Source organism: Tiliqua scincoides, chromosome 1 (assembly GCF_035046505.1).
Source record: "Tiliqua scincoides isolate rTilSci1 chromosome 1, rTilSci1.hap2, whole genome shotgun sequence".
NCBI lineage: Eukaryota > Metazoa > Chordata > Lepidosauria > Squamata > Scincidae > Tiliqua > Tiliqua scincoides.
The window spans coordinates 180,369,377-180,392,473 of NC_089821.1; the positions used below are offsets into that span (position 1 = coordinate 180,369,377).

At 40.3% G+C, this 23,097-nt stretch overlaps 1 protein-coding gene across 4 annotated transcripts in view; it reads right to left on the minus strand.

The window, feature by feature from the left end:
* Positions 1-23,097, minus strand: part of PHIP (pleckstrin homology domain interacting protein) — a 97,577-nt gene that overhangs the window by 26,573 nt on the left and 47,907 nt on the right. For all 4 annotated transcript variants that reach the window (XM_066612457.1, XM_066612458.1, XM_066612456.1 and 1 more), the window contains exons 17-27: positions 21,832-22,057; positions 21,148-21,273; positions 20,432-20,615; positions 19,303-19,426; positions 17,337-17,477; positions 16,377-16,453; positions 10,549-10,780; positions 7,348-7,467; positions 4,423-4,530; positions 3,945-4,069; positions 3,297-3,379 (exon numbers count right to left, since the gene is read on the minus strand). In XM_066612457.1, coding sequence (XP_066468554.1) covers positions 3,297-3,379; positions 3,945-4,069; positions 4,423-4,530; positions 7,348-7,467; positions 10,549-10,780; positions 16,377-16,453; positions 17,337-17,477; positions 19,303-19,426; positions 20,432-20,615; positions 21,148-21,273; positions 21,832-22,057 — 1,546 coding nt within the window. The remainder of the gene's footprint in view (positions 1-3,296; positions 3,380-3,944; positions 4,070-4,422; positions 4,531-7,347; positions 7,468-10,548; positions 10,781-16,376; positions 16,454-17,336; positions 17,478-19,302; positions 19,427-20,431; positions 20,616-21,147; positions 21,274-21,831; positions 22,058-23,097) is intronic.

The following is a 23,097-nucleotide window of genomic DNA, read 5'->3' on the forward strand; positions in this document are numbered from 1 at the left end:
TTTGTCATACATTCTTGTCCTGTGTTTTCAGACGCCTGGTCCTCTATGGTGTTTTGCCTGATTCCAAGGACATTCTCTGCCTGGAGAATTAGGCCCACTTTAAGCAAATTAGCTCCCCTTCTTTCCCCCAACAAATGACCCTGGTTCTGCCCTGCAGTCCTGCAGGACCCCACCTCCAGGGTAGCTCGCCTGTTCAACCTGCAGAGGTCCTCTCTCCTGCCAACAACCTCCCACCACTACAGCAGACCCTGGGTCCTCAGCAGGACTTGGGCATAGCAGCGACACACCAAACTCCAGTGTCTCCTGCAGTCCATTAGTCACAAAGTCAGTCAGAGCATCCAGGGCAGAGTCCAAAGTCAATAAGCCAAGTCACAGTCCAAGATCAGATTCCAAAGTAAGTCAGTCAAACCAGTCAGAGTATCCAAGTCAAAGTCAATAAGCCAAGCCAACCTCCCCTCCCCAACCTGCACTCCTTCTACAACCCACATCCCCTTCCTCAGGTGTTCCTTATATCCCTGAGGGCCCTATTGCCTTCAAGTGGCTGCAGCTGTGCAGCACACTCTGCTGGATGCCCAGGCCTTACCCTTAAAGGGGCCACTGCTGACACCACATCTACCTCCTCACCAGATCTTCCAGGATTCCAATACATATGGTGGTTATGACATCTGCTTATCTTACATGGATACTAAAGAACTCCCCCCACCTTCCAGAGGCACCCTGCTGGAAGGAAAAAAGGACACAGACTCCATTGGGAAGAGAAGAAGCCAGAGCTGGGGGGGGAGGTGGGGGGGCAAACATAGGCCAGCTTCTGCCCTGCCTGCCTGTCTGCCTGCCCACCCTCACTCAGGCTGCAACTCTCTCCACACTATCCTGGGAGTAAGCCCCATTGGCTACAATGGAACTTCTGAGCAGACAGAAGTTGGGCTCTCAGGCTGCAGTCCTCTCCACACCTTCCTGGGAGGAAGCCCCACTGACTACAGCAGGGCTTACTTGTGAGTAGACCTGCACAGGAGGAGGCTGAGGATACAGCCCTCCACACCTTCCTGGGAGTAGCCCAGGGACTACATCAGGGCTTACTCTGGAACAGACCTGCTAGAGCTCCCACTCACCCGTCCTTGTGCTTGGCCTTGAGCAGGCTTCAAGGCTGCCATCCCAGGAACCCTTTCCTGGGAGTAAGCTTCATCCACTGTAATGGGGCTTACAACTGAGTAGACACACATAGGAGCAGGTTCCACGGCTGCAATCCCAGGCACCCTTTCCTGGGAGCAAGCTTCATCCACTGTAATGGGGCTTACAACTGAGTAGACACACACAGGAGCAGGCTTCAAGGCTGCAATCCCAGGCACCCTTTCCTGGGAGCAAGCTTCATCCACTGTAATGGGGCTTACAACTGAGTAGACACACATAGGAGCAGGCTCCACAGCTGCAATCCCAGGCACCCTTTCCTGGGAGCAAGCTTCATCCACTGTAATGGGGCTTACTACTGAGTAGACACACAGGATGTCTCCTCTGCTGTGGAGGAAAAGCCTCTCCTTACACTGAGTGGGGACCTGCTCAGGGAAAGGCGGGCTGCAATGGCTGAGGAGGAAGGCGGCTCAGGATTGGCTGGTGGTCAGCCAGTGAAGGGCCCTGAGCCATTCCAACAGAAAAAGCCAGGAGCCTGCTGGATGCTGATTGGCTGAGCCTGCTGGAGAGTTGGAGAAGGGAAAAACAGGGACCTTAAGCCTGCAGAGCAGGCAAAATTGAAAAGGGAAACCAATGCGGGGCAGGTGGGGGTGAAGGGAGAGGAGGGCAGTGAGCTCAGGGGGCTGAGGGAAGCAGCCTGCACTCCCAACACAGGTGCCTCCTGTCACCCTCTTTGCCACTTTCACCAGGAGGAGCCGCAGCAGACAGCTGAAAGAGCCACATGCGGCTCTGGAGCCACAGGTTGCCGACCCCTGGTCTAGGCCAAGGAAGGTTCATCCCAGCACTTCCCAAGACAAAATAAGATACCATAGGGACACCTGCTGTGTTGTCTCATCTCATGTTGGGACTACCATGCCAGAAGCACTTGCTTTCTACCTGGACATTGTGGCCTTTTCTGGAAATGGAATAAACTTTTTTTTTGTCTTGTACTTACTATTTTTTCAATCTGGCCCAGATCCACTCTTATTTCTAACATTAGCTTTAAGAGTTAATTATGACTGATGCTGTCATACTGGTAACCATAGAACAGCTGTTAAGAATTCATAATACTATGTATTGCATTTTTCATTCCAATATGCATTAAAAAAACAGTGGATTGTTTACAGATTTGTTAATGTATATGCACAATAAAATGTTTTGAATTGTTTATTATGTTTTCGTATTTGAGCTATTTGGTATCTCATGTAAAACTTTGCCTTGGTTATCTTGTAAGCAGTTTCTAACAGCATACAAATATATCGAATCTAATAATACACTAGAATACATGGGAAGCAAGTCCCATTGTGCTCAAACAATCCTATATACACTTTCCTTAAAGTATATATAGGATTGCAACCTAAGTATCAAAGTAATCTTCAAACTAATTGAGATTTTAAAAATGGCTGGTCGTAGCTTCAAATACAAAAGATATATTGTTGATAGTTTATCATCATCATAAATTTATTCTTCAGGCTTTTCCTGTATTGGATAGTTGGGGGGGGGAGAAGGGGAAGGCACAACATGATACAACCCAGAGTGCAGTTCTCAAATTAGTATACTGGATCTTCATGATCCATATCTAAACTCAATGGTCTGAACTGTGGATTATAAAATATGCCATTAAAGTATTTCAAACTAGGAGATTACTTGTGGACATAGCTTAACACTCAGAAAAAGATGACACCCATGTGTGGAAACAAAAATAGACACATATTTGCTCCATGATATTTATGAAAATCCTTGGGGCAAGCATTTACTGAAGTAACAAGAACATTCAACCTACTGCAACTTTAATTTAAAAGGAAATTAAAAAGCAAAATGATCTAAGCTAAAATTAAAGTGAAAAAGTAAAAGCAAACCCATATTTATACAGGTGATTTATTTTTAATAAAAAACTGTTTCAAAAGGTCAGTATTGCAAGTACAGTATTAGCTATGCCATTATTAGCCAAATATGTATCATGTTCCTAGGAAACCATTACATATTGATACTTGCAAGTCATATATATTTCTAATTGTGTAAAGAGTGGCAGTTAAAAAATCATTTATAGATTATAATCCATATTTATTAAAATCAAAGAGAATTTTTACATGGAAATCTCTGGGATATTGATTGTATTCTAAAGTACCTACCTATGTTCCATCGCCTGTGTTTGGCATCATCAAACTGCTGTCTTAAGACCAGAAAATCTATAACATCTGGCATATCATGATATCTAAATATAACCAAAATAAGACAATGTTTTGGGGGGGAAAAGAGTTAATTCCATAGCCAGATACATTTGAGAACAAATCAATTTTAAGTAAAAATTGGGCAGAGTCAAAGCTTAGGAAATGGGATATAACGAAAGGACATCGGCATGCATGCACCCCAGCTGCTTCTGCTGATTTACAAATTACACTCTCCCACTCACACCTTTTCAAATGCTCAGCTTTTTTAAATACCCTGAATTTGCAAACCTCCTATCTAGTTTTGCCCTCAAAATATTTTTAGTAAACATTTTCACTGTAAAAAAAAAAAAATGGAGACAATGGGTGTTACAATTCATCTCAAGCAAACATTTAACCCCATATCCATTATTTTTCTATTTTTAATGTCAACTGATAAAAATGGTAAACAGCAAGACTTTTTCCATAAGCTCAAGCTGATGAATGTGAAAGCAGACATCAAGTCTGTTTCATTTTATAAGCACCTACTAACTTTTCTAGCAAACATATTATGACTAAATAGAGTTTTGCTATTTGTAACACAATAGCCATGTGTGAATAAGAGTTTCTTACTTCATTGTAAATGATCCTCCAGTCAATTTACCAGTATCTGGATCAAGAAAAGCAAGTTTAAGACAGCAAAGTGTGGGGAGGCCAACTTCATACTTTATTCCAACAATTTTCATCAGTTCTTGTTCCTGATGGAGAAAAATCATCCTTAAATCATGTTGTATAAAAAAGTGAGGCAGAAAAAGGTCATATTAATTTAGTGAGCTTTAAGCTTTATCAGGTCTTTCACCATAGTTGAAGTGTAATGGACACTCACAATTTATAAAGCTAGAAATCATTAGTGGTTGCAGAGAGAGAAGAATTTCCACACAAAACAGGAGACCATAGAAAGAAAATGTGTAATCCTGCAATCTATCCAAATCCTTAATGGACCACCAAAATAAAGTCTGCATCAATCCTTAAAAATGAAAGTGTAGCTTGTTTTAAATACACAAAACATAACATTATATTAATAGCAGAGAGGGTGGGATGAGAGACATACCCGTAGTTCCATCTTATGCCATGGTTGTTTTTTGGGATTAATACTATATATTTTGTTCTTCTTTGCCATTAAAATATATGCTTCATGGCCTTGTCGGAAATAATAAACCTTAAGAATGAAATACAATAAAATCCAAATTGAGACTTGAAAACACTGGTGAATTGACGAAGTTAACATTCCCTTTACTGAAGGTACTTATCTCAAAATCCTAGTTTATTTTAAAGGCTATTAGGAACTTACTTAACCAAACTTTCATTTACTTGCCAGATCATCTACAGAAGTATGAATACCCACACAAGAATATTAACTCCACTCTTACCAAATATTTAAGCAATGGTACAGCCAAAATTTAAACTCTCCAAGTAGGGAGGCTTGCTGCTGAAACACTGGGAACAAACTTGCCATTTTTAATCCCCGTTCTAAAGGGACCCCCCCCCAACACACAAAACTATTCCTACAAGGTCCCTGTGTCGATAATTTTCAAGAGCAACTGCTTGTTTTTTGTAATTCACAGAAGCCTTCCAATTTATTGTTTAATCACTTCAGAAGAGTATACATCATATAACTATAAACATCAATTTAAACTAACATTTAAAGAGCCAGGCTGTTTTTGGGAACATAGCTCTGAGATTAGTCATACTCCGTTCCTTCTGTGTACTTTCTATGCAACTCCAAATCTTAAATTGTGCTTCAAGTTTTCATAAATTTATTTACCACTACTCCTTGAGTTGCTTACACAGCAAACACAAGTCTGCTTTATGTGTTTCTGTAACATCTTACAAAAGCGTCTATTTCCAACAAGAATTCATATGCAGAAATTGAAACGTCAGCTTCCATCTACTTCTTTTTTTTTTTACACTGGCATACTGTAAACTGCTAGTAACTCAAAAAGGATGAAGGTTATTTACAAAGGCAGCAGTTGAGAATCAATACTTTGCTAAAATTACTACATCATAATGCATGGAATGTTTAAACCACTAAGGTAAGGGACCACCTACAAAAGCACCAACAGACAGCCCAATCCTGAGCTGCCCAGGGTGCAGGGCTGCTGAAAATGGCTGCTGCCGCATTCTGCACATGAGCAGCTGGGAGTGGCACCTCGGGAAAAGGGGACTTTAGTCCCCTTCCCCCGCGTAATTGAATAGCTCCACAATGGGGCTACTTGATTCACTGCCAACTAAAAGGCAGGCGGTGAATCAAGTGCCTCTGTGTCAGGCAGTGAGCCCAACACAGAGGCTTCTGATCCAGTGGAGCGCTAGACTACCACCAGCACTCGCTCGGTGTTGGGGCCCACAAACATGCCTTATGGCATGTCTGCAACAGTGCACGCTGGCAGTGAGTCAGTGCTCCAAGCCCAGGATTGGGCTCTTAATCAAATGCAAGAATATGCAGAGACTATGGGTAGTGATGAAAAAACAATCACCCTTCATGCTCTAGCACCACTAGACGCTCACACATAGGCATGTTTGCACAGTGCTCATCTATGTAAAATCCAAAACTCATAGCCAGTTGAGTGTTTGATTCCCATATATCAGAAATTGATCTATGGTTCAGGATTATGTGCTTTGAACTTTGTGCATGTAAGCAAATGACATAGCTATGCATGACAAGCAGTAAAGACATATGATATAGATGGTAAGGTGTGATCTAGTTCCCATAACATCTGAACCAACTATTATTACTACTAATATCTATACTGAATACCATTCTCCAACAACAACAACAAAAATCACAAAGCGGTTTGTGTTAAATAATTAAATAGTTCCCTGTCCCAAAAGGGCCCACAATCTAAAAAGATGCAGAAGGAACATCAGTAAATAGCCACTATGAAAGAAACTTCACTGGGGTGAATAGGGACAGTTACCCTCCTCCTGCTAAGAGGAGCATCATTTTAAAAAGTGTCTCTTTTTCCACTTAGCAGGGGTATTTTATTAAAAATACTTTAGCAAAGATGAGCCTGTGCATTTCTGAACCTGTTTGACTATGCTGAAACCATTTTAAAGAGTATAATACACTATTTGACAATCAATAACTTAGGTTTTTTTGCCTGCTAGAATCAAATTATTAAAAATACAGGAGGGAGCGCCGTATCAGCGGATTCTGTATCCATGGATTCACTTATCTGCAGATTGAGTCCATGGGAAACCCCTCCCCCCCGTGCGCCCTTTGGAGATGAGGGAAGCACCACTCCCTTCACCTCTGGAGGGTCATTTGAGCCTAGCAGAGGCCACAGACACCTGTCCATGGCCTCTGCCAGGCTCAGACTGAGCCTGAGAGCAAAAAACACATGACGTTTGTGTTTTGTTTTTTTGAAACAAAAACATATTTTTTGCTCTCAGGCTTAGTCTGTGCCTGGCAGAGGCAATGGATGGATGCGCATGGTCTCTGCCAGGCTCAGACAACCCTCCAGAGGCAAGGGTGGCGTTTGCCCATATTTGTGGTTTCAGTTAACCATGGGGGGTGGGTATCCAAAATGGAACCCAGCAGTGAGCAATAGGAGGGGGGGAAGACTCTTGTACCTCTGTCCAGATGTTTTGCAAACCGTCAATTGTGGATGGCCGAATAGCTTGAAAACATGAATTACAAGCATCTGAGGCATTCTTATATTGTTTTCTCTCCCTCCATGGACTGCATTTCATTTCTCTTGCACATTTACATCTATCAATTATTTTACATCTATCCTTTTATTTTTCCATTCAACTCTTCCAGTTCCATTTTTAAAAAAATCAACATTCTGCACTATAAGTGCAACTTAAACATGGTATATTTAATTAAAGACACACACACCCTAACCAATCACTTTGTCTTGCTTCAGTAAAAAAAGACTCAAAGTTTCAGTTAAAAAATAGATTAATCTGCTGACCTAATACAACAGAGCAAGAAAGTGTAGAAAAGGGGCAATCTAAACAAGGAACGATAAAATACCTCATCTCCCATTTGTGGCACAAACGGACATCGACGGGGAACAAGATCTGTAATCCATACCGAAGGTAGCCATTCTTCCAATGTCAAGCCATTTTCTGTCAGCACTCCTACAGCCAACCTCTAAAGAAACCCCATATGTCTGAGTTAATCCCTAGCTTCATCAGATGCACATAGACCCAACCACCTCCTGGAAAATCACCAACATCCCAAATTTATTTACAGAAACATGTGTTTACAATGGCAATCATTGAAGCCATTCACCTTGCCCACACACCAAGAGCAGCATCTAAATTTTGCAGTATATGCATAAGCTGGGTTGAGTGGAAGGCTGTAAGGCCGTGTGGTCAAGCATTAGTAAAAAGAGGAAGATCTCAATATTGAGCGTTTTGCTACACACATACTTGCCCATGCCCACCCACTATTTCTTTCACAGCTATATACCACTATGTGGACTGTATATTGCATATGCATTTGGCTTTGGGTAGAGAGGTATAGCAGTTAGAAAGAAATCAGCGGACTTGCAATTTTTCTCTTAGTTGTTATGTATTCAATATGCTAAATCTTGTACTTGAATGAATGAGGTTGTGATTAAACCTAGGTGGGAAGCAGAGAGATTTTCATTCAATTTAGAAAGAAAATACAGGGAAGGAAGCTAACACCACCAGCCTATGTTTGAGAAGCCAATATCACCAAGTTCAATGGCATTTACCCCTGGGCAAGTATGCACAGAGTTGTAACCTACATCTGACTAGCCTTTTAAAAACTTTAAAAGAACAGAGTAAACATTTTGAAACAGTAATAGTTTTCTGTAAGATCACTTTTCTTTAAGAAAGACAAAAGTTGCATTACAGCTGACAGAAGAACCTTTGTTAAATAAATGTCTTGATGTGTTCTACATGCGCTCTTATTAAATGAAAGGCCCCACTGAGTTCAATAAAACCTACTTCCACATAAGCGTGGGCAGGGCTGCAATCTTAGGAAGAATATGGTGCAGAGTCAAATCTCGTCAGGAACAAATAGATGTGAAAAGTGTTGTAACACATATTCCCCCCCCCACCAGGAAAGGCTTTACTTATTTCACACACATGTACTTTCTGAGTCACACTGACAAGAACACCTGAACTGGAATAAGGACCATTGCCATCTCATCCCCCCCTCCTAGCCCTGCTGTGAGGAAGAAGTGACCTCAGTCTCCCCTATAATTTAATCTGCTGCCAGGTTCAGTTTCTGCTAGTTATTTGCACTGAGCCTGCTATAGTATAAAGATCTACCAAGAAGCATAACCAGAAACCTGATTATTATACACTGTTACTTTTTTTTAAACAGCATGTAAACTGCTTTGAGGCGCCTAAGAAATGGTATACAAATAATAGGATTTTAAATGCCAAAAATCTGGTTTCATCAGGGATTCTAATTAAAAAAACAAACTCCAAAATTGCTTTTTAAAGCATTGTGGGCAGAGAGTTATAGGCATCTAGACTGAAAAACTGCATCTGAAAAGGTGACTCTCTAGAGCAGGGGTGCTCAATAGGTGGATTGCGATCTACCGGTAGATCGCGAGGCAAAATGAGTAGATCGCGGAGTGCCGACCCCCCCCCCTTCAGGTGCCTCTGGGAGGAAACACTGGGAATAAGGCCCATTGTACTCAATGGAGCTTACTCCCAGGTAAGTGTGGCTAGGATTGCAGCCTCACAGCCTAATCTTAGGCATGTCTACTCAGGAGTAAGTCCTGTTATACTCAGTGGGGCTCAAGGTACACCAACATACATTGTACACATAAATGTTATATGTTATGATGGCGCGAACATTGTAAAAAAAATTCTGGTAGATCTCCGGGCCTTGCTGGGTTTCAAAGTAGCTCTCGAGCCAAAAAAGTGTGAGCACCCCTGCTCTAGAGTAACTATGATAACCCTAGCCACAAGAAGTGAAATCTTTACACGACCACAAGAATCTCCATTCTTAAAAGACTAGTCATTCTTTGTAAATTCTTCTAATAAAAATTATTGGATTAGCAATTTCTGGCCAAACTCCATACTTTCTCAACATATTGGGTTTTGTACCCAGAAAATGAAGATGGTGTAATACAGTAAATCTGTGGTCTAACAGAGTACTGGGGGGCACGGGTGTCCATTAATGTCTAAAGTCTAATAAGCTGGAAAGCAGGCATGCACATGCAACACACAAACTAGTTTAAATCTTCCTTGCTCCTGCAAATGTAGGGTATTGTTTGTTTCATAATGTCATATTCTTCACACATGCAGGCAACTGAAACACGAGACTCCAACTTCCAAAGTAACGGAAGCTTTTGCCTAATACTCAAATTTACTGTTTCCACAACACCATCTTTAGAGGCTATGATTACAGCATGCACAGTTTCCCAGTCCCACACTCTACAGCACATGTGCAAAATATATACTATATAACCAAACAGAAACCAATAACACTCTATATGACTGGACTGCCAATGGTGTGGGCAGACAGTGTCCAATATTGCTAACAGAACAGATAATGGCACAGCAGAAATTATTTGTTACTTTTGAAATCTAAAGGTTTGAGGTTCATTAAATTAAGAGTTTGCTGTATGAGCTTTTTATAAAAATTATAAAGTGGGAGAAAGGGAAACAAAAGTCTTAAAATTTGTGGGGAGGGGGATGGGCAGAGAATGACAGATTAAAGATAAATCCATAATCTAGTAAGGCTCTGAGTAATATGATCAAACTGGGTAGTAGGACCAAGCAGCCAGAAACCAGTGTTGGTGCCCCAGCTGAATGGCTTTTATGCCACTGACTTCTAAACACTTTCCTCCATGACACTGTATTGATCCAAAACTATTTCAGGCGGGCCATCCGTACATGCGTGCAATTAAAAAATATATATATACCAAGCAAGACGTACAAACAAAACAACTATTACCATTCCATTTAATTTGGACTAAAATCCACTCTGTTCCCAAAGTCAAGCTGATGGAACAGAAATGCACTACTAATGCATTTAAGCATATGTGAAACGAATGCGTAGCATATGTGAAAATTTTGAGCAGTAAGTCCTGAAATGCAGACACACAGATACCTCCAATTTGCAAATAATGTCAATATAAGATGCTTTTAAAAATATACTAATCATTCTTAACAAATTAAGGAACACTACTGCAGATTAAAAACACTTTTAAATTATTTAGCACTCTAAAAACTATTGTACAACCTTTTGTTTTCTTTCTTTGGGTTTCCTTTTCTTTGGTGATGGTGGACCATCTTTATCTTCAATACCCTTTTTCCTTTCTTTCCTGATTTGCTTTTGTCTTTGTTTTTCAGGACCTTCCTCATCTTCCGAACTGCTCTCTGCTTTCTTAGTCTTAATTTTAGGAATTTTCTTTGGTGGTTGCAGATTAATTCCAGCATCTGCTGTCCAGTCAGAATAATCACTAGAAAAGTCACTAGGAGAAAGAAGAAAATTAATTCAAAGCAAATTTAACATCTACCATAGAAAATACAACTTCCCAGTTGGAGCTAAAAATCTAGTTCACCAGACTAGGAAGATTCAAGTGATCCTCATTGGTTTTCATGAGAACATAACAGATTAACTAACTTGTTTGCTGCAGAAAGGGGCCATCTGCAATTTCATACAAAACCATACAACATAATCCTAAGCATCAACTTGGAAAGAGGTAAATATTTTCAAACATCCCTCATGAAATTCCATAGAAAGTAAGAACTTTTTTTTTTTCAATTTTACACAGATATTTATTACTAGTCACAAAACCCAAGCAAAGCAGCCCTCAATTGTTTTTGCTAATAAGCTATACTTCTGAACGATGGAACACTATTCAGATTTTTAACAGAGACTACTGAATGAATGCAGAAAAGCTAGTCAGGATAACAGAGTGTTTTAAGCACCCAATTAGTCAGTATATTCAAATGAGATTTAAACTTCTCTTTCTTGAACAAGCAAGGTAATTTCTTTAAGACTATAAGTGTGTTTTTAAAATAGCCTGTGATATGGCATCATTTGGGTCTATTTTTCAGAGAAAAGAAGAATGCAAACTATGCATTCTACGAGAGAATGCTATGAAGAATGAAGCATTCTTCTACTATGAAGAATGCCTACTATGCACACTAGCCTTTAAAATCACCTAAACTTAACTAGTTGGATCCAAACTCAACAAAATAAAAATTACTTCTAGCATTGCTCTTCAAACAGCTGAGTAAGAGTTCACAGGTAACTTCTATAATAATTCTCATACTTCCACAAGAAATTGCATAAGCAGAAAAATCTTTAGATTCAGTTTTACTTTTCTTGCATAATATATCAAGGCAAGGTGCAAAAGAGCTTTCAACAAGCAAAAGACACCTTTCATATGTGAAGGTCATCTTTAGATCCAACTCACAAAAAAAAGTTTGAAGAAAGCAATAGTGAAAAGCTGCTTACAAACATCTACTGTGTACCAATGGTAACAAATTCTAACATTTCATTTTTTCTATTTCACATTAGCCTGTTTTATTTACTTTTCTGTAACACATGAAAGAATCCCTTTCCTAAAGTTTGGAACTACTTCTCCAACCTCCCTATGTTTAATATGCACCATCCTATTAAATATGTAAGAACAGTGATGCACTGATAGCCACAGCACATTAGCCCATGAAGTATAGCAGACTTCCAATAATCTAGCATCCATCAGGACCTAGTAGTAGTAGTTGGCAACCTTCAGTCTCGAAAGACTATGGTATCGCGCTCTGAATGGTGGTTCTGGAACAGCGTCTAGTGTGGCTGAAAAGGCCGATTCAGGAGTGACAATCCCTTCCACACCGGGAACAAGTGCAGTCTGTCCCTGGTCTGTCTCCCTGGCTATGGGCCTTCCTTCTTTGCCTCTTAGCCTCAGACTGTTGGTCAAGTGTCTCTTCAAACTGGGAAAGGCCATGCTGCACAGCCTGCCTCCAAGCGGGCCCGCTCAGAGGCCAGGGTTTCCCACCTGTTGAAGTCCACTCCTAAGGCCTTCAGATCCCTCTTGCAGATGTCCTTGTATTGCAGCTGTGGTCTACCTGTAGGGCGCTTTCCTTGCACAAGTTCTCCACAGAGGAGATCCTTTGGGGTCTGGCCATCATCTGTTCTCAGGACATGACCTACTTGGTGCTGAATATCAAAAATGCATGACAACCAGGCAATACTATCCCACCCTTGCTGATCCCCAACATAGTACCTTTGTTGCTAGTGAAAAGGGTGCTTCAGTTGTTACTGTATTTACATTCAAGCCCCTTGAGTTGTCCCCAAGAGACTTTCACAGCCTGGCTCAGCCACGTCATTTGCCATTGTAGCCTGGTGACAGAAGTCACTCAGGGAACAACCTGAGTGGCTTGAATCTAAAGTTGCTACAGTGGCAACATTCATGCAACTTCAGTTGTCCATGAGTGATTTCCATAGCCTGGCAGGTGCAACTATACAGGGGCTGGTATATTTTGGTACTGAAAAATGAGGCGAGCCAGACAATCAGATTACTGAAGTTTTTCTGTACTGCTTTTAATGTTTATGCTTCTCCTGTTGTGCAAAACAGATTTTGTAGTTTATGTGAATTAATCAGGTATGCTACAATTCTCTGTGGTGAATTAAGAAATTAATACTGTACCATTAACATCTTTGAGGAAAGGTCCAATTACTTCATTTAATTCAAAAGTAGTGTGAGTTAAAGGAAGTAGCCCAAAAAATTCTTGATTTGCCTTTTGAGTGAAGGAACAAGGAGGTCATGGACTGACAGCCCAATCCTATCCAATTTTCCAGTGCCGGTACTGCTGTAACAATGGGGCATGCACTGCAGCCTATGGTGGAGGGGCAGACATAGAGACCTCCTCAAAGTAAGGGAACATTTTTTCCCTTACCTTAGGGCTGCATGATGGCAGCACCGATGCTGGAAAGCTGGATAGGACTGGGCCCTTAATCTTTACCAACAAGGAAGAATTGGCCGAGGAAGGAAAAGTGGCAGGGACTTTGGGTGAAAGTGACTAGGTCATCTTGGAATTCTTAATATTAAAGGAAAGGAAAACTAAAGATAGTCAAATACACTATATCCCTTACTTACACTCTAGTCCCTGACCATAAGTCCTGTGGGAATTTTGAGATGGGCCAGTTTTCTCTTCAGATCCTATTAAGACATGCTTAAAGGAACGGTATAATCTTCAGAAGATATCTTGCAACCAGGACATAAGGAGGCAATCCTATACACACTGTCCTGGGAGTAAGCCCCATTGGACACAATGGGACTTTTCTGAGTACACATGCTAGGAATGTGGTGTAAAGCTATATAGGATGCATGGCAAACCAGAAGTAGCTTTAGACAGGAAGAATTTTTCCATTTTTGTTTTAAAGAGCATCGATGGCAGCTATATGAGGCCTTGACCAAACTCAGCTTTAATCCTTCCCTCCCCCCTTTTCTTGTTTTGCAGTAGTAAAAGGTGGCTGTGCTTTGTTATTCTGTTGAGGGAATTGCCCATTTTTTTCCATACAGTATTAATGCTTCCCTGTGCTTCACAGTGGATCTCCCTGAGCCCAAAACAGGCTTGCCCACACTGACTGCTTCCTTCAACCTCCATTATGCACCCAGAAATCCCCAGATTTTCGATAATATCCAATGTTATTGAGCCGTTACTTCTCCCCACTGCCACAGCAAGGGGTCGCTATTTTCAAAGTTATCAAGGTGCTCCAATTTTCTCCAAGTAGTTGCTTATATTTTTGCAGCTGAGTCTGCTTCAAAACTCTGACCAAACCAGTTCATAAGTCAGATGTTCATAAATTGAATATCTATAAGTTGGGGGCTTCTGTGCCCCTGGATTTCAGGAAAGCAGATTTTGGTGAGTTCAGAGAACAAATAAGTCCAACTACTTGACTAGAACTGTTAAAAGAGAAAAAAGAAAAAAGAGGCTGGAATTTTCTAAAAAATGTGATATTGAAGGCACAATCACAAACAGTTCCCATGAAAAGAAAAATGGTGAAACATTTAAAACAAAAACCACCATAGCTGCACAAAGAGCTTTCAAAATTCTGAGAAGCAAGAACATGTGCAAGAAGCGCTAAGAGATGAGGGAGAGAAGGCAGAGCTGCTCTATTCTTATTTTGCGTCTCTCCAACAAGGGAAAGGTGGTCCAAATCTAGCAGCTGCTAATGAAGAACTGGGGACAACACAACTCAGGTGAAGAGATGGTAAGGGATCACGAGGTTACTTCAAATGAAGTCTCCAAGATCAGATCAATTATACCCCAGGGTACTGAAGGAGCTGCTTTCTATAATCTTTGAGAACATGGAGAAAGGGGGAAGTGCCTGAGGGCTGGAATTGAGAAGTCCCGGTTTTTAAAAGAGGGAGTGGAGAAGCAAGATCTGGGAAACAAACTGCCTGACATCAATACCCAGAAAGTTCCTGGAATAGATTATTAAGTGGAATTAATGCTGTGGAATAGTGTACCCAGATTATTTGACAAAGTCTCCTATGATATTTTTGTAGATGCAGTGTGGACTGGATAGCATTACCGTTATGGATAAAGCTGGTTGATCAATCATTCCTAGAGATTAATATCAAATGGCTCTCTGACAACCTAGTTGGAGGCACTAGGTGGAGTGCCACAGGAGACTCTGCTTGGGGCCATGTACCATTTAACATGTTTATAAATTATGGGGTAAAGGGGATGCTTATAAAATTTGCAGATGACATAAGGGGAGGAAGAAGACTACTAACAACCTGGAAAACTGAATTCAGATTCAAAATGATATTGACAGGTTTCAGCAGTTGGCCAATACCAACAAGATGAAGTTCAACAGAGACAAAGTCGTGCATGTAGGAACAAAAAAATCAAAGGCACAAGTATGGGGGGGAGGAATCTGGCTTGGTAGCAGCATGTGTGAAAAGAAAAATCTAGGTGTTCTAGTAGACCATAAGTTGAACATGAGCCAGTAGAGTGATGTGGCTGCAAAGGGGGGGGGGGGGGACGGGACACACTTGGCTCCATTAGCAGTCTCAGAACCCAGATTATGAGAAGTAACACTTTCACTCTATAAGGCACTAGTCAGACTCACTTGGAATACCACATTCAATTTTGGACACCATGTTTCAAGAAGAACACTGATTAGCTAGAGCAAGTTCAGAGAAGAGCAAGAAAGATGAAGAAGGGGTCTGGAAATCAAGCCCTATGAGGAATGGTTCCAGGAACTTTGTGTGTTTAGCCTAGAGAAGACTAAGAGAGCATAGCCATCTTCAAGTGTCTGATGGATTGTCACATGGGGGGAGACTGTCACTGGTTCTTGAGGGCAGGATTAGAAACAATCATTAGGAAGAAAGGCACTAGAACAGTCTCTCATGCAGTTTTGGGCTCTCCTTCATTGGAGGTTTTCAAGCAGAAGATGGATAACCGCCTATCAAGAAAGCCGTAGTCACCTGCACTGAACAGGAGACTGGCCTAGGTTACCTTCAAAGTCTCTTCCAACACTAGTATTCTATGAGATTATCTAGGGCAGGGTGGTCCAACTTTTACTGTTAAAGAGGCTGCAATTCCATGGCGCCACCCCACCCGGGGTACAAATGCGGAAGTAACTGACAGTGATGTAATGACATCAACACCAAGAACTTTCAGTTTTGAGCCACCAAGGTCACTCAAAATAGGCAGCTGTGGGGGTGGCAGGACTTTTCGATCTCTCTGCTGCACTGTTCTTCTCCAAAGAAGCCAGAACAGTGCGGCAGGAAGATCAAAAAGCCACTGAAGTAGGAAGGATGCAATGAGTGCAGCAGGGTTCTCGCCAAAAGAGGCCTCACCTGCCACAGGTCAGAACAACCCTGATCTAGGGGGAAAAGAGACTGTCTTTTTGTATTTTCTTTTCTCCAAGTCTGAAAAGTCCTTGTTAGTATGCAGCCCTTTTGATCCTGCCCTTAGTTTGCTTTTTTTAAACTATGATCTACTTATATCTAAAATTTTCTTTAGAATATCAGAGTAATCAACACATACATTACAGCGCATTTAACTTTAAAGCATAGTGCATCATTATATTAAGCTTCTTACCTAGAACTGCCATCGCTATGCCATGCTCTTCCTTCATCTTCAGATGTTCCACCACTTGCAACTACTACTTCTCCTTCCTAAGATGAAAAAAATTACAATGTTTTCTTGCAATTAAACTTTGCTTCCATGAACAGTAGCGCATTGGCCTGACTGTCACTTACTCATCCATGTTCTTATTTTGATTTATTCTACTCTACTAGCTATCTGTCCAACAATTACTCGTTAATATATTACAAAACATTTCCCATATAAACGGAACATCTTTGTAATGTGTCTAAAAAATTTTGTAAGTATTCTCACTCTTCAATATTCTTTACGACAAGTGTTGAAAAGTGGGTATGGTAATAATCAGGATAAAGTATGTCTATTACCCTAAATCTACAGCACAGGCAAAATAAATCCCTCTTAATTGAAGAAGATAGTTTGATATTTCCCTATTAACGTGACAGTGGATAAAAACAACCACAGAGTGACATCAAAACAGTTGCTTGAATGCTCCTTACAAAAGACAACACCAAGCATACTCTTTATTTAAGGTCAAGAAATATCCTAAGACCAGCGGATGGTACCCATGTGAAAACAGTCCTCCTCACTCTCAAGAATAGAAAGAAAAGTTAAACAAATTCAAGAGCAACTTCAAAACAAGTAAGCTATCAAGATAGGACAACAGCGTGCCCATCCCCCACCAATAATTCTGAACCCCCGTTTGTCCCTGATATCACCAAAGTACAGGATTTATACATCACATATAAACCATGCTTAGATATCACTATACTTCTTTGAATATATCATGGTTTTCATAATCAATTAGTGGTCAGTTCTCTTTATGTGAATAGCTAAAGATTAACAAGAAATTAAAGCAGATATTTTAGTTTTAATCTGTATGGCAACATAATTATATAACACCTGGTATAACTGGACAGTATAAACTGCATGCTGTTCTATAACTTAGTGCCTTACATCTGAAGAACTGCTTCCATTTTCCACATCTTCATTTGGCCTGGCAGTTTCTTCTAATGCATATCTAGTACGATAGTTATGCTGATTGGCCTGCTGCTTTTTGGGATCACCAACATCTAACATATGGTCATGAGAATGATTCTAGAAAGACACAAAACGGCTATTACGAGAAAATATACATCAAATCACAATTCCAAACTTAATTTTTGATTCATGGTCTTAAGAAGTTTAGTGAATTTTTGCAATCAATAAAAATGTGCACAACACTGTATGGCTTGCATATTGTAGAAGACTAAGATGAAGCAACTGAAATGTTACCTCTAACAAAGTATACATGAATATTAAGATAACAATAAAAGAATTATGCTGTGTAAACACTCATTTGTAAGAATTACCAATGCAGTATAAACCTACATAAATGCAAGCATGTGAATTTGAGCTATGCAACCAGTAAGACAATGAATTCCATGAACGACCATATTTCTTCTATGCATGTACTGAAAAAGCAATATGCCAGTATAAAGCAAGCAGAATGAAGTGGAGCTCTCAGCTGAATTCTAAAGTTACATGCGCAAATGGGCTTGTGGCAGGCAAGAGAATATTTTGACTACCATAGCAAAGAAAATATAGCCCTTTCAATCACAGTCTCTTTTTAAAATAAATCATTATCATGTTCTTATAAAATATTCACAGTGCTGCGCAATCCTAACAGCACATAAAGCATGTTTGCGCCTCCTCACAAGCAAGCTGTGCCAGCACACAGAGGTGCACTGGCACACAGGCTGAATCCAGCCTCCATGGTGGCTTGCGGGGCGAGCCTGGTGTTGGCGGAGCTGGGCTGATGCAAGGCTCTGGGGTGGGTGGGGAGGGAGGCATTCCGTAGCGGGGGAGGGCGGGCGGTGGGCAGCCCCAGGGGCAGGTGGGTGGGGAACAGGAGGTGGGGCTGGGACCCTGACGCAGCAGGCAGGACTGGGACCTGGGACTTGTATCACCTCAGGAGGTGGTGCAAGTCCAAGGAGACCCATTGGGGCCAGGGTGGCTTACTCAGAGGTAAGGGGAAATGCTTCCCTTGACCTCTGACTGAGCCACTTTGGGCACCTATCCTGCACTGGATACAGCGCAAGCCTCTTGGCTTGCCTGTTCCAGCGCAAGATAGAATTGTGCCTTAGTTTCTATTCAGACTTTTCACTCAATTTCCCAGCTCATGCATTTAATTTTACTGAACTTCCTTCCATCTGTTCGCTGACTGATAGTAACATCTAGGCATTACCACCTGGTCCTAGATATCACAGAGGTGACTTGCACAAAACCAAGTGCTTAAATGTAAAATTAAGAATGATTGCTTTTTATACAAGAACCTATGCCATGGATTCCTACATTGTCTGCCCTTGGTTTTAAAATACAGCTAATTTTGTATCTAATTTTAACATTTTGGGCAAAATTCATATAAATCAAAAGCTAGCAGTTAAGTTAACTATGAGATGTAGTTACGCTGTCTTAATTAAACCTCAACACCTGATTATGTACCAAGAACAATTTTAAAATCACTCTCTACTTATGCACCAAAATAATTATGCACCAAAATAATTAAAAGTTTTTTTTCTTATCACAATCATACAAATAAGTAGCTTTCTAAGGTTTAATGAAGAAATAGATTATTGTTATAGAGTATGTGCCAGGAAACTGCTGGAACAGCTTTCTCTAAACCCAAGATATAACACTACAAAGACTTTTCAAGAAATTTCAAATACAAACATTTTATTATTTTTCTGATATGTACACATATGCAAATGCAGAGAGAGAAAACTAGCTCTACATTATCTTTGAATCCTAGCCCCAACTCATCACGTTTACATATCAATATTTATAAACAAGCCCCTTTTGATTACAATAAGGCTTATTTCCAAGTGTTTAAATCTACCATCTTCACAACACTGTACATTACATATCACAATTCAGTGCTTACCTTGGGCAAAGAAGGTATTTTATTCTCTCTTGGAACATGACTTGCGACATGCTTCCTTTTCTCTTCTGATCTGTACATCTTTATTTCTTCTTCCCCCTTTGCTGTTCGCCATTCTTCCTGCTGACTACAATAAAGAAATTGTTGATATAGATTTTATACTAAACTGAACTACATGCTTCCTGCCTGGGGCCACTTGCCCGCCCACCCCAACCTGCTTGAGAGCGCAGATCAAAATAGTTATGTCAACAAAAAATGCAGCAGCACTAAAACAACACACTAAGAGTGCAATCCTAACCCCCTATGTCAGTGCTTTCCAGCACTGGCAAAAGGGCAACGCAGCTCTAAGGTAACAGAATAAACATTCCCTTATTTGAGGAGGCCTCCGTGACTGACACCCAACTGCAGGATGCAGCACACATCCCATTGGCACCGCTATGCCAGTGCTGGAAAGGACTGATATAAGGGGTTAGGATTGTGCCCTAAAATGTTTAAATCACTCTAAAAGCAAAAGCCAGCACCTACCCCATGCAACAAGTTTGCATACTCATCGGCTCATGTTCACAAAATGAGTATGAATAGATGAGTATGCTCAATGAGCAATGCACATTGAGAGTTCTAATTCTGGTCATTTCCCTAGAAAATACACATCCTTTTAGAGCACATAATTCACCCATTTTAGAAAAAGTAGACAAATGCTTCACTCTTACATATGCATAAATATTAAAATATTTGTTAGAGGACTCTTTGACTGCAACACTATATAACAGCCATAATAGAAGTTAATAAACACAAGATTTTTAGGATCCTAAGGCCAAGTCTCCAGAAAAAAACATGGTAAATACGTAACATTTAAATAACTCACATGACAAAAAAAAAAAAACAGCCAATCAATACAAAACCAAATAGAAAGCTAGTAGCACAGAAGACATGGCAAGGAAAATGGTTGTGCCTACCCCTTGTGCTTTGCTGCTATAATACACATATGATCACACGTTGTATGGCATTAAGTGCAATAAAATGTATTCTGCAAACTGACATGTCTTCTGTTTCTAAATGAAATACTAAAATATTAAGTGTAAACCTAACAAACTGAACTTTACTGATTTTATACCCAAATACTAGCACTTACCTTGCTACCCCTGTTGAGAGCTCTGGTACCACAACCCTTCGACTCCATGCCACCAGGTCTCGCTCAGTAGCTATTTCACTTCTTGGTGCATTGCTATGCATCTGTCTCACACCTTCAATTTGTCCACTACGTCTCAATCCCACATTTGGGGGTGAATGTACTTCCGTGGGAGGGTTTATAGAGCCTGTGAAATAAATAGCCAATCAAATGATCAGGATTGTATCTTAAGTTCTTCTTCCATTCACTGGATTTTCACTGATCTCTCCTTCCCTCTACGCAGCCTGAAAATCTGTTCCCAAGGGCTTGGGGGCCTCTCAGGAACAAACACTTAAGGCACAGAGGACTGTAGAAGGAAAGGAAGATCAGCTAAAACCATTCCTCCATTTTTGTACAAAAGGAAGAAGCAGCTTAGAACATAGCTCACAGAGACTGCATTGAGAAATGAAAAGGAAATTAATCACAACTAGAAGTGAAAGAATTAACTTCATATGACTATGTGTAGATGAAATCTCCATACTACTCTGGAGACACGTTTCTCACAACAATCTAAGTTTGCACTATTCATAGTTTAGCAGTTCAGTTATCAGAATTACACTATGTGATATTTAAGCTCCATTTAATATAAGCTATCAGATTCATTCAGTTGTATATAAGCATATAAACTATCAGATCAATTCAGTTATAAAAATAAAGATTTAGGGGTTTGTTTTTATTACCTCTGCCAATTCTATTAGTATTACTAGTTCCAGCCTCTCCAGAACGCCTCTGATCTTGCTCTTGCTGAAGTCTCTGTATCATGCTGTCCAGTGGGCTAACTTGTTGACTCAAAACCTGGTTCAGCCCTATGAAAAACAGAATTTGAATTTAGACCTTGTGAAGAGTCAGCTAATCCAAAGTATAATTGTGCTTACCAAGTCAATTCTTTTGAATTCACATAATTGCTTTGCAAGGCTGAACTGTTCTTAGTTTCCCATGGTACAACAAACAATTTTCGTGGAAAAAAATCACTACACTACATATTATTACACATTTATACCTTGTGAAAAATTTCAACGCTAACTTCCCTCATTAAGGTTAGCGAGCAATAACATACTTAAACAGTGAACTCTTGTTAACTCATAATTTTTCTTGCATAAAATGTATTGGGAGCTCATGAACATGAAACTGAACACTTAAATAGCTATTATTGTGAATACAAATGTGGCTGTTTCAGCCACCTGAATCAGTGCTAAGACTACATCACATACAGATACCAGTTCTATATTAGTTTGGCTATCTTGGGTTTTCCCTAGATCCTGATAATACAATCTGATGAGAGTACCAAGAACCATCTCCCAGAAGTTCTCTTAAATAGGAGTGTCCAATGAAGGAAACAGTGAAGTCCCACAGACTGTCAATACCTGAGGAAGTTACCCCCATCTGAGGAATAAGTTGCTCCTCTCTACAATTTTCACGTCCTGGAACTAATCTCTGGTATCTTGATGGATGTGGGTTACCATCTACATCAACCAAAAATGGAGGCGGCATGAGGTGTGGCGCTTGTTGTGTCTGTTCATCCAACACAAAGTTGTTGGCATCACGGATGAGAGGTCGATAATCACTATGAAAGAACATTTGGTCTGCTATCTGCAAATAAAATCAAATTAGAGACAACACCACCAATCAATATGAATATCATAAACAGTTGTCAGACTACCACTCAAACAATTACACAAAAATGTTGTCAGATATTGCTAAAAGTCTTCTCCTTGAACGACTCCTCTAGTTCGCACTTGCCATGGATGGGTGTGTCAATCTGGACTGGGAACACAGCAGGGGATATGGTTAAAGCTCCCATGTTTTGTAATGATCTGGATTCTCCCCCTTGCATGTCCAGCACATGCAATTTACAAAAAAAAAAAAAAGCAAGCATGTCAAATGACATGACTAAACTTTAAGCATAAAATTCAATGTTTTAAAAGACAGAAATAGTTGCCCACTATCTCAACATATTTTGTATTCATAATCAAGACGTCTAAAGAGTGAAGCTTTCATTCTAACAAATACTCATGGATCAAATGGAAACTTGAATCTGTATTCATGACTGTACAAAAGCAGAGTATTAGTTACTTTGGATAAATCTAGTGTTACAGAGTGTAATCTTTTATGGGGCATTCCATTTCTAAAATACTGATTGTAAACGTATTTTGCCACTCACACATGACATTTGGGGCACAGTAAGTCACCCAGTTCATTTCTATGAACAAACTCCCCACGTCCACAAAGATTATTCACGATGTATATATAGTCCTGTATTTATACTGAAGTCTGGTGAAATCTCTGTACACATTGAGTTTGATGTACACAAAGAATGGAGGGTCGACAACCTGTGAATTCTCCTAGTTATTCACCAGAGAGTGGACTAGGAACTTGGTTAAAACTGCATCGCTTTACACCAGGAAGCAGGAGTGAGAAGAGATGTTTTTGCTTAAGACAGTTTCTTCTGGAGGACTAAACTATGAGGCATCTTCCACTTCCTTCAGAGTCATTTGTTATCACTAAAGAGTTATCACTAAAATAGCAGTGATTCACAGTAGCCTTATTCTTGTAACATGCTGGAAAAAGAGGACCCCAACCTTTCCAAAAACAAGGACGACAACACAAAAACACACCAAGTTAATTGTCAG